Raw genomic sequence first — 12,168 nt, forward strand, 5'->3', positions numbered from 1 at the left:
CACAGTTGCCAACCTATGATGACCCAGTGCAGAAAAGTCCTGTGTAGCCGAACAGCGTAATTGTAAACTGTGTATAGGAGAGACAAGATAGAGTGCAGAACACCGGGGCACCAGAATCTCAAAGCGTCCAGCTGTCCTCTTAATCAGCTGCTTGTCCAACCCTCATCTACACCTGCTCCTCCTTGTGGTTGGCTTTTTTTCTTTTTTTTAAAAAAGGGTTAGTTTTGGGGAGAGGGGAAGGGAGAAAGAGGAAACATTGATGTGCAAGAGGTAATATCAATTGAGTGCCTCTTGTATACCCCCAACTGGGGACCTGGCCAGCAACTCAGACATGTGCCCTGACTGGGACTCGAACCGGCAATCTTTCAGTTCACAGGTCGGTACCCAACGCACTGAGCCGTGTCGGCGGGCTCCTTTTTCTTTTTAAATCTCAGTGAATGTGGTACCACTGTGTTCCCAGGTACCTAAGCCAGAAGTCTGGTGGTCTTTTCATGATCTGCACCTGAGTTGCTCAGCTGCGTCCTAGCTGGCTGTTTCCCGCCAGCCCACTCTACCCTGCAGCACAATAACACTTCTCACTCACAGCTGTTGGCTTTTTCCAGGGACCAGCATCCTTAAGTTAGTCCCGTGGCCCTTCACCGGACCTCCGCCTGCCTCTCCAGGCTTACACCTCTTCACATCCCCTGTGTGGCTCTGCGCTCCAGCCCAAGTTGCTTTCATTACTTTGGGAATTCTGTTTCTTGTGGACCTCAGCAAATGTTACGTCCTCTCCTTTGAACCTTCTCCTTTCTTTCTCCTCTAGGCTTCCTCCTCATCCTTTTGTTCCTAATGTCAGTGTTGTTTCCCTGGGAAAGCATCACTTGGCTCAGCAGGCAGGGTGCGTGCTCCTGCTGTGCCCTTCCCTAACTTCCTGCAGCCTCCTCTCCCTTGGTGCTTGACATACTTCATGATCATTTCTTTTAAGGTTTTTTTTTTTTTTAACATTTTATTCATTTCTGGGGGGAAGCAAGGGAGAAAGAGAGGGAGAAAAACATCAGTGTATGGCTGCCTGTCATGTGCCCCCCACTGGGGACCCAGCCCACAACCCAGGCATGTGCCCCGACTGGGAATCGAACCTGCGACCCTCTGGCTCGCAGGCTGGCACTGAGTCCACTGAGCCACACCAGCTAGGGCCTTTCATGATAATTTTGTGTGTGGTGGTCTTTTCACCAATGTTGCAATATCGGAAATGTATTTCTCTTTCTCCATTATATCTCTCCTGCATGGAAGGTAGGAGGTTTTCAATAAATACTGAATAAATGAGTAGGCGGAGTCTAGCGGAAGGGGGGAAATGAAGTGAAGAATGTGTGCAAGGAAGGAGGGATGGGGTGGAGAAAGTACAAAAGCAGTGAGGAAGGGGAGGGTCTCTAAGGACAACTAGATGGGAGGCCAAGTGAGAGGGAACTGCAGCCTGTGGTAGAGAGGAGTGGGGGGGATGGGTAGGGGGCACCGCGATCATGTTGTACCCCAGCCTGGCCTTTTGAATGGTCTGCTGTTCTCCGATTTGTGTTTGTGGCCAGCCGTAGTGAGAAAGGCTCAGAGGGTAACGGTGTTGCTGGAGTAGCTTGTAGAAGTCAAGGAGGATGTTCTTATTCCGGAGCGGGCTGGGCAGCGGTTGTGGAGTTTCTGACAGATTATGACCCCACACGGAGCTAAGAATGATAGTTAAGTGGTTTATATTACATTTATTGAGAGAGTTGGAGTTAGATAAAGGATTAAAAACCCTTGGAAAGTGGGGGAAGTACAAATTCTGTTGGAAAAACTATAGAAAGCTGATACATCCAGCGGCTGAAATTTGGGAGGCGAAGTGCAGTGAAACATGGACAGTCTCAGAGGTCGCTTGTGGTCCGCGGAGCAGCAGGAGCAGGCGGTCGGTTCGTGTCGGTCTGTCGGACAGGCACACTGCCCTTCCCTGCTGCTGGCTGTGGCTCCAGAGCGCCCAGTGGGAGCTTCCAGTTGCTATAAGAGGACACATTACAATGGAAACATAGTAATTTAAGTATTTTAAAGTTCCTTAGCAAGCTGCATTTAAAAAGCACTTGTTATATAGAAAATTTACATAAAGATAATCAGTAATGTCACTGTATTGCTCTTATTTTTTCTAGGCCTACTTTTATATGTAGTTAAGATCATGCAGTATGACTAGATTTTTAAAAACATCTACCTTTGTCTAATATTGTAGCATAAATATTTCCCCATGTTCTTAAAAACTTGTTTCTAAAACCATTTTAAATGATTGCATTTTTTTGTTATTTAGAAGTACCATAACTTACTGTTTTCCAGTTATTACCTTGCTTCTGATATTTGTTTATAAAAATAATGCAAGGCCGAACCATGAACTTTGTCTTCATGTTGAAAGGTTTTTTTCTTTGCGTTGTTTCCTTATGTTAGCCTAGTTCGGTGGGTCCCAAACCTGAGTGCACGTCCGCGTCACCTGGCAGGCAGGTTACATACAGATGGCTGGGCCCCACCCCAAGAACTTCTGATGGCGTGGGAGAGGAGACCCTGAAAACAAGTCTTTGAACAAGTCCCCAGGTGGGGCGGCGGCGGCGGCGGCGGCTGGTGTGGGCAGCACGCGCTGAGGACTGGCCTGCAGCATTGACAGTGACACTACAGTATTGAGGTTGAGCTTCCCAGTCAGTAGGAGTGATTATGATCTTGAGTGAAACTGAGTTCATGTACCAACCTGTCTGTATCAGGAAGCTGAAGAGGGAAGGATTGTACCAGCATCTCAGCACTGAGAATCTGTGCAATTTGTGAGCATAAGGGTGCTCTGTGCGAGGTTCTGTGCTGCGTATTGTGAGGTGAGGGTACTGTGATGAATAAAGGGCTCCCTTTTGGCCATCTTACAATCTATTTGTGAGATAAAGTGAGTATAATTCAAAAGCGCCAGAAGAAAGGAATAAGCGCAGGATTTCTGAAGTCAGAGGGAGGCGAGGTCATGGTTGGATGTCTTGTCAAAAAGTAGGCGGCCAAGAAGTAGCAGATGGTCCAAGAGGAGCTAGCCCATCTTTAAGGAGTTGAAAAGTATGATGTCAGTAAAGCTTGGGGTTTTCAGCCAGGCAGAGCCAAGTTCAAACCCAGTTCTGTGCTCCCTGCGTCTGTTTTGTCATCTGTAAAATAGGAATAACACCCCAGGGATGTTTGTGCAGATAATAAAAAACATCCAGTGTTATGTCTTGTAGGCAACAAACACTTAAAAATTGTTGAATAAATGAGAAGCTTCTTGAAGGCTTTTTTAAAAAAGATTTTATTTATTTTTTAGAGAGAGAGGAAGGGAGGGAGAAAGAGGGAGAGAAACATGAACTTGCAGTTGTCTCTTGTGCACCCCCCACTGGGGACCTGGCCCGCAACCCAGGCATGTGCCCTGACTGGGAGTTGAACTGGCAACCCTTTGGTTCTCAGGCTGGCACTCAGTCTACTGAGTCACACCAGCCAGGGTGGCTTGAAGGTTTTTATTGGTGTTGCTAGACATGTGCAAGGACACATCACCAACAACCATCCATAGGTGTAAAAGTGATTGTTTGATGGCTTCTGCAACAATGTTCTCTGGATTAAGTATATTTTATTATTTTTTAAAAGATTTTATTTATTTATTTATGTTTAGAGAGAGGGAAACATTGATGTGTGGGAGAAACACCGATAGGTTGCCTCTTGCATGCCCCCAACCGGGGACCTGGCCTGCAACAGAGGCACATGCCCTCACTGGGGACCAAATTGGCAACCTTTCGGTTTGCAGAATGGTGCCCAACCCACTGAGCCACGCAGATCAGGGCCTCTGGGTTAAATTGACAAGGAAATTTGATTAACAGAAAGTGGTGGGTCCCAGCAAGTGTGAAACTTGCTGCTACTTTGTGTAGTTTTATCCTGAGTTAGACCCTTGAGTGGACTTTGGGCGAACTGACTGCTCCACGCGGCAGCGTGCCTACCCCCTGCTGTCTTCAGGGTTGCACAGGGTGGCAGTTTTCCCCTTTTTACCCCTCTTTATAACGGGCCCTTCCCTCTCCCTGCATCTGCCGTCCTGCTTTATCGCCCACAGCACTGACTCGTATTTGCTTGCGCGTAGTCTGTCTCCCCCACAGTAAAGGGAGTGCTGCATCAGGCAAGGATGTGGTTCTGTTCAAGGCTGTATCTCAGTACTTAGCCTAGGGCCTGGCACACAGCAGTGAATGAGTGACAAACATGAGACGTTTAGGGGAAGAAGAAGAGTATTGGGTCGATTCTGTACTTTATACATGGTTTTGTGAACCTGTGTAACCTCAATAGCAATTCTCTTGTATTTTAAGCTGCTCTATTTTGAGGGCGTCCTAAGTCCAGTGGAATGATTTTGAATACCATTGCTTCTGCGGTGATACTTGTTGAGGGAAAAGGAAAGCATCAGCTCAAATATTTTTAGACGGTTTCTACAGAGACTTAAGTCACCCAAGCGGTGTTCCAAAAATTCTCCTGATTTTGGAAGAGGCAGCAGAGTCGCTGTTGGTGACAAGTGACGGAAAGGGCAGCACGTGCTCTGCAGCGTTTACTCTCGCTCCGTGTCAAATAAAAACCTTTTGTGCTCGCGCTGTTTTTGGAGCAGCGATCTTGGCTCTTCTTGAGTTTCAAGTCAGTCTGGTGAAATAATTAATGTCGATTTTCCCCAGGGATTAGTTTGGTCTTATCACTTCTACTTCCTGCTGTCTACTGGATTGCAGATCTGCTGTGTCTGTTGAGGGTAGCAGTAATAGGGATAGTATCACTTTTTGCTCTTTGATTTGGAATATGCGATTTTTCTATAAAAGGTTTACTTTCCTAGTTTTGGTTTGCTCAGGTCATTAATGCATTTGTTGCTCTTTCTTGCCACACATCAACTGATAGGAAATTGATGTAGCCCAGGTTGGCAGTGGGTAGGTCAAATTGGCCACCTTGATTTTAGAAATTCTAAACACACAGGCCTGAAATGCCTTTCATTTAGAAGTTAGGTCATTGCATAACATGGTGCTCTGAGACCTCAAAATGCCCACTCTGTGATGTGAACACGGCCTCATGTTCAGATTTCCCCAGTGGTCACCAACGTCCTTCCTCAGGTGGGCTGTTGGGCTGAGGACCTAAGAGCACCTTGGTTTGCTTGACATGTTTTTGTCTGTTAGATCTCCGCCCCTCCCTTCTTTCCCGTGCCATGTATTTCCTGAAGAAATTGGGTCATTTGTTCTGCCCGAATTCTAACGTTCTGGGTGTGGCTCATTGCTCGCTAAGGTTATTTAATTTGGCAACATTCAACATTTGTGTCTTCAAAACTGGAGGTTAGATCTTGATGAGATTCAGGTTCGATTTGTGTTTTCTGGTAAGAATGCTTCCTAGGTTTTACGCTGGGTACTTCATATCGTGTCACACTAGGAGGAGATGGTTGTCTGATTCTCAGTTAAGAAATACTGCAATTGATGAGTAGGTTTACGTGTTAATCGCTTTTTGCCTTTATTTCAGAGGAGCTCGATTCTTTGCTGTCAGACTACGACATCCTCTCTCAGTCCAGCATCCGCCAGCACTCAGTGAGGAAGAGAGACGTACAGGCTTCAACACACCTGGAAACACTGCTGACCTTTTCAGCGCTGAAAAGGTAATTTGAACTATTCATAGAAAAATAGTGGGACTTGGTTTGGCAAAAGCAGAAAAATAAGGTATTTTTCTCCCCATCAGTTATTTTTCAATTACAGTTGACATACAGTATGATATAGTTTCAGGTGTATAAGGGTGTCTTGGGAAGTTGCATTTTTAAAGATTTGTAATTGTTATAATTAGTCTGTCATGATTCTTACATTGTTTATTGCTTGTTCTAAAATTCACACTGATGGTTATTTTTAAAGAGTAAATAGGTATTCCAGAGATGTCAGGAAGATGTTTGCGGATCACTTAAAATAAATAGGAGGTACGAACTTCCAGTTATATAAGATAAATAAGTTCTGGGGATGCAATCTACAGCATAGTGATTATAGTTAATGATACTGCATTGTATATTTGAAAGTTGCTAAGAGAATATATCTTAAAAGTAATTATCACAAGAAAAACAATTTGAAACTATGGTGACGAGTATTAACTAGACTGATGATCATTTTGTGATATATACAAAAAATAAAATTAATTCGTATGGATTAACACCAGTTTGTAGTTGCTGTAAGTCCTTAAATCAAAAGTCAGAAAGACACTGAAAATGCTAAAAGAAGTCAGCAAGTCCGTGACGTCACGTAACTTTGGGAGCGAAGTACAAATTCTGACTGACATTTTATTGGAGATCTTGTAACTGAAAGGTAAAGATCAGAGCAGGGGTGTCAAACTCATTTTCACCGGGGGCCACATCATTCTCGCGGCTGCCTTCAAAGGGCCGAGTGTGATTTTAGGACTGTACACATGTAACTGCTCCTTAACAGTTCAGCGAGAGCTCAGCCCTGCCACCGGTAGAAACAAGGTGCTGGGCTGGTTAAAAACAAGGTGGAGGGCCGGATTTGCCCCGTGGGCCGTGTGTCTGCCACCTGTGGACTGGATACTCAAAAAACAGGAATTTTTCCATCACCTGGCCCTTAGCTTTGCAATAGAGCAGATTGTTAAGTGTTGAAAATGAGGAGTATAATTCCAATGATTTTTGTGGACAGAACATTAAGTGAAAGTATTGAGACTCCTGGAGAGCGCTAAAAGTAAATAATAAGGCATTTTCACGAGGGATGCCTTTCCAAGTTCTCAGCATAGCCGACGGGGGAGAAGTCCTACCTGCGGATGTGTGGGAGGGTGTGTTTTAGGATGGCAGGAGAAAGCGGTTCTAAGGTTTTCTGAAATGATGTTCTGTTGTCTCTTTCCCTGTGACCATTAAAACACACACACACACACACAAGCAAACTAAAATTACCTTGTTATGCTCAAAAATGTTAAAAATATTCGTTGCCATGGAGACAGTCTCAGTCTAGATACCCGCAGGCAGTTCAGACTTGGGGCAGACCCGTGGGGAAGTAACATTTCATATTTTCAGCACCACAGCTGACAACATCTGTTCCTGTGGCTAAGATGAAAAATACACCCTTCTTTATCGTTGGTGTTCATGGGCCTGCCGGCAGGACTCTGTAAATAGTAATTGAAAACTTCTCGTTCACCATGCCCCGTTTTTTTTTTTTTTTGAAAACTTTATTTATTTATTTTTAGAGAGAGGGGAAGGGAAGGAGAAAGTGAGGGGGAGAAACATCAGTGTGTGGTTGCTGTTCACACGCCTCCTACTGGGGACCTGACCTGCAACCCAGGAGTGTGCCCTGACTGGGAATTGAACCGGCGACCCTTTGGTTCTCAGGCCTGCACTCAATCCACTGAGCCACACCAGCAAGGCCCATGCCCAGTTTTTAAGTCAGGTCTGAAACTCGTAGAAAACAAAAGAATATTAAGCCAACTAAAAAGCTGTAGTGGTATTTTAATGTCTGTTTTGCTTTTGCCTTGTATTTATTTTTCTTACAGGATTGTGGATTAATTTTTTTCAAGATAAGTTTTTTTTAGAAGAAGAAAAAAGGATGAGTGCTTTTAAATACAGAAAAGTAGCATTTATTAATTTTGCACAGCAGTAAGATCAGATCGATTGCTAGAGGCAGCGTAGCGCAGGCTTCTGAACAAAGCAAGGCGACTTTCAGTCTCGCCGTTTACCGGCTGTACAACCCTGAGTGTGTCGACGAACCTCCGGGCTGCAGTCTTTACTCTGTGAGGTGGAGATGAGACAAACAGCGTCTCTCACGGAGTACGTGTTCAGTAAATGGCAACTAATAATGTTAGCTTTTAAGTTTTGGAGGCAAGCAGGGCTCCGACTTACACCATCTAGATGTGTGTGTTTCTGTATTCTTCAGTCTCCAGAAAGATGAATGCCTGTGCTGTTTGAATCTTGTTTCCCCAGTTCTGGCTGCTCTTGGTCTGCCGGATTCTCACAACTGAAGAAGTCCGTCTCTCTGTTTTTGCAGGAGATACAAAGCTCTAAGTGCCTAGTAAAACAGTAGTGAAAGTTGCATGTCAACTTCTTTTAAAAGAAAGTTTAATTAAGTGAAAACTAGGCTTACATTTTATGTTTCTAGAATAAAATTCAGATACATTCTTTCTTTAGGCATTTTAAATTATACTTGACATCGAGTACTGAACGCTTTTCCCGAGATTTCAAAGTCGTGGTGGTGGACGGGAAAGATGAGAGCGAGCACAGCGTCAGGTGGCAGGACTTCTTCCGCGGGCACGTGGTCGGTGAGTGCGCAGCCTGTTCGCCTGCCTTTGCGTCTGGGGCTGGGGGTCCCGATCTCACTCGGCTGTCTGTTCTTGTCTGGGGATGGGGGCGCGGGGCTATCGAAGAACTGCTACTCTTTGTTCCATGGGAGCTATCCAAGTTTGGGAGCAGAAACACTCACACAGGGCGGTGTGGGTGCTTCCAGCATGTTGGGCCAGCTGGCTGCTTTGGTGATTACAACGAACACCCTCTCGGGTGGTAAGAATGTAACCTCTTTTCTCCGGAGAGGGATTGTAGACGCCCCTCTGAGGTTTTAAACAGGGAAGCTGGGGATAAAACAGTTGGCTCTATGTTATGTTATGTATTTATTTAAGAAACTATATTAAGCTAGCAATTGTGGTTTACTTCTGGAATTCTTCTCTACAATAAGAAAAAATGGCATTAAAATTGTCACATGGAATGCTATAATTTAATTGCTTATGTAAAACATGCTTGCTATGCAGACTTTTATTTGTTCATCTGCATCACAAAATGTTTGTTAAAATTCAGATTGTTCACTTATAAAAATAAATAAATACTTACTGTCAAAAATACTTGTCAAATAGTATAGGTCAAGACCTCTGTGTTCCAAATCATGCTTTCTGCTTCCTCTTAGTTCTTTCTTACCCCCAAATAGGCAACATTATTCCAGAAGGAAATCTGCACATTGGTTTGTTTCGTTCCGGAACAGACTAGGTCGTTCTCACTCGAGGCTGGAGGCAGAGAGATAGGTTTTGGACGGCCGGAGTCCAGCCCGCCGTCCCGGGAGGGAGAGGCGCTGGCTGGTGCGGGAGTCCGGCAGCGGCAGGCCCTGTGTGGCTCGCTCTGACGAAGGGCTCCGCTGGTTTGTGATGGCAGTTGTGAGTAGTTTGGTTTTTGATGTAAATGTTTTAATAATGAAGGATTTTTTTTCTCTGAAGGTGAGCCTAACTCTCGGGTTCTAGCCCATATAGGAGACGACGATGTGACAATACGGATCAACACAGACGCGGCGGAATATACCGTGGAGGTAAACCTGCACGTGCGTTTCCGTGGCGTGTCTTTGTTTGCATCGTCCTCCTTTCATTAAGTTTGTTGGAGCCCGTTGGTCGATAACACGGATTTCAGGTGTACGACGTTGTAACACGACCTCTCTGTACTCAGCGTGTGCTCGCCCCCCGAGGCCCGGTCTCCTTCCTCCTGTCTGTCTGAGTTTGTCTTCTGTCTGTCTTGTTTGCTCGTTCGTAGCTTTTTATTTCATATCCCACATATGAGTGAAATCATATGGTTTTGTCATTTTCTGACTGACTTCACTTATATATCTCTGATTTTTAAAAAGTTATTTCTCAGTTGTCTTAAGAAGACAAGAGTCTGTAATGATACTTAATTTTCTTCTTGTATTTGAAGTATTTTAACCAGGAGAGTAGATGATTTTTTTTGAAAAGAAGATAATATTTTTTACAAACAGCTGAGAAGCTGTTATAAGATGCGCCCGGTATTTTCCTTTTCTGTCCTCACCTGAGGACACTCCTAGTGATTTGAGAGAGAGGGGGAGAGGGAGAGAGACACTGGTGTGGGAGAGAAACACCCATCTGTTGCCTCTCGCACACACCCTGCCTGGGCCCCGAGCCCACAACCTAGACACGGGCCCTGACCGAGAATTGAACGACTGGCCTTGCGGTTCTCAGGACGACGCTCCACCCAGCCGAGCCACACCGGCAGGGTGACGTGCACCCTGTTTTTCTAAGTACTGCACTTGAATACAAGTCACGTGGGGTGTACAGTAGGGAGAGTAACCTTTCCCGCGCGACTCATCTTTTCCTTGTTCTTTCTTTAATAATCCTCCTGTGAGTGTAAACATTCTCGGGGTGAAGGCGAAGTCTCATTTGTGCATTTCCCCAGTTTTTCCTAGATGCTCTGCAAGTGCAAGATCAGTGAAGGGTGGTGGTGCTTCATGCTCTGCGAGGTTACGAGAGGGAACTGTGGGAATCTCGGGCCCTGGCCACTCTCTCAGTGTCTGGCAGTGGAAACTGAGACCGTCCTGCTCACGTTTGGGCAGCTCTGAGTCAGGTCCTAGCCCGGAAGACAAAGCACTCGCAGCAGATTTGTGGGCCGAAGTGACTCTGTGTCTCTAGGAGAGTAAGAGAACCCTGGGTCGTGGTGACAGCACCAACACGTGTTAACCGTGACCCGGGCCGCTGGAGTGAAGGCTGCCCCTGCGCGTGAGCGCTGGCGGTCAGTGCGCAGTCACAGAGTCCCCTCCCGTCTCCTCCGTCGCTTTCGGGCCCAGTCAGAGTTCCTGCCTCTTGTCTGGTTACTCACCGGGTGACTTTCCCCCAGCAACTTAATAGTAATGGGGACAATGGGGTTCGCTTTTAGTAGTGGTGATAGTTAACTGCCTTTGTTTTGAAATCTTAATACACAACCAGATTCATTACTTTACATTACCTTTAAAATAGGCGTTATCACTGCTTTACCCAGTGAGAAGGGCTATACTCGGATGAGTTCCTTGTCCAAGGCACGTGGCGTGGGGTGCAGTAGAGGTTTGAACCCAGGCATCCCGGACCCCAAAGCCTGCTGCCCTTCTCTGGGCTGGGTGCGCTACGTTACAGGGATCTAGAGATGCTTGTACCAGAACACAGAAGAGTTTCCTTCTCCTCTCTGCGGGCCAGGAGCTGGTTAGTTAGCCCCGAGGTTCTGTAACCATCGTTTCTTAAATCTGCCTATTACATGGACCACGAAAGAATACAGATGTGTATACTTAACAGCTTCATTGAGATACAGTTCACATGCTGTACAACGTACCCATTTAAAGCACACGGCTCAGTGGTTTGTAGTATGTTCGTGGAGTTGTGTAGTTATCGCCACGATCAATTTTAGAACATTCGATCACCCCCCAAAGAAACCTCTTGTCCTTTAGTAGCCCGCCGACCTCTTCTCCCCCACCCCCCTAGCCCTAGGCACCCACCGGTCTCCTGCTGTCCCTTCAGGGTTGCCTGGTCACTGTACGTAAATGGAGCCACGCCGGGTGTGGTCCGCTGTGACTGGCTTCTTCCACGTGGAATGTTTTCAGGTTGCGTTCACGTTGTAGCCTGCGGCAGAACTTGTTTCTTTTATCACCGAGTAAGGTCCCGTTGTTTGGGTGTGCCACGTGCTGCTTTTTCATTCTCCAGCGGGGCATTGGAGTTGCTTTCACTCTTCGGCTGTTACGAATGATGCTGTGGCCGCGTGTGGAAAAGTTTCTGTTTGTGCACATGTTTTCATTTCTCGTGGGTGTGAACTGGGAGCGGGGTTGCTGGGTCGTGTGGTGACGCTGGTCCCCGTAGTAGCTGCGCTTCGCCTTCTCACCGGCAGGGCGTTCTCACCGGTGGGTGTGTTTCGATTATCGCCTCCCTGGTGGTGTGAAGGAGTGTTTTCTTGTGATTCCAGTTTTCATTTCCAGGATGGATATACATATGTGTGTATATATATGTATATATAAATTTTCTATCTTTTTCATACGTTTCTCAGAGGCTGTTCGGTTCTGTTGAGACCAGTGCCCTTAAGAGAAGAACTTGGTTTTAAATTACTGTATTTTGCCATGCTTAATGAGCATTTTTTTTGCCCATTTTTGAGGCAAAAATCATTAGTAAAACATGGGTGCGCATTATACACAGGAGCGCATTCTGCGTGGCAGAATACGGTAGCAGGAAACCCTGCTGATTTGGGTGACCTTTCGGGTATGTTAGTTCTGATTCACTGTGGCCTTGTAATCTTGTAAGTGAAGATTTTTTAAAAACTGCTTTCCAAGAAACTGATAAATTCTAGGCATATTGTTACAAGTTCTTAGTCTTCTCTCATGGAAATGTGTTTTGTTCTTCCCTGTACGTAAGACGATGTCAAGGAAGCTAGAGTGAAAAAGC

At 45.7% G+C, this 12,168-nt stretch overlaps 1 protein-coding gene across 1 annotated transcript in view; it reads left to right on the plus strand.

Annotated features, from left to right (window-relative positions):
* The window catches only part of ADAM17 (ADAM metallopeptidase domain 17), a 38,048-nt gene that overhangs the window by 4,568 nt on the left and 21,312 nt on the right, over nucleotides 1–12,168 (plus strand). The window contains exons 2-4 of the mRNA XM_024552450.3: nucleotides 5,500–5,632; nucleotides 8,138–8,268; nucleotides 9,208–9,296. Of these exons, the coding sequence (XP_024408218.2) occupies nucleotides 5,500–5,632; nucleotides 8,138–8,268; nucleotides 9,208–9,296 (353 nt within the window). The remainder of the gene's footprint in view (nucleotides 1–5,499; nucleotides 5,633–8,137; nucleotides 8,269–9,207; nucleotides 9,297–12,168) is intronic.

Source organism: Desmodus rotundus, chromosome 5 (genome assembly GCF_022682495.2).
Source record: "Desmodus rotundus isolate HL8 chromosome 5, HLdesRot8A.1, whole genome shotgun sequence".
Taxonomy (NCBI): Eukaryota; Metazoa; Chordata; class Mammalia; order Chiroptera; family Phyllostomidae; genus Desmodus; species Desmodus rotundus.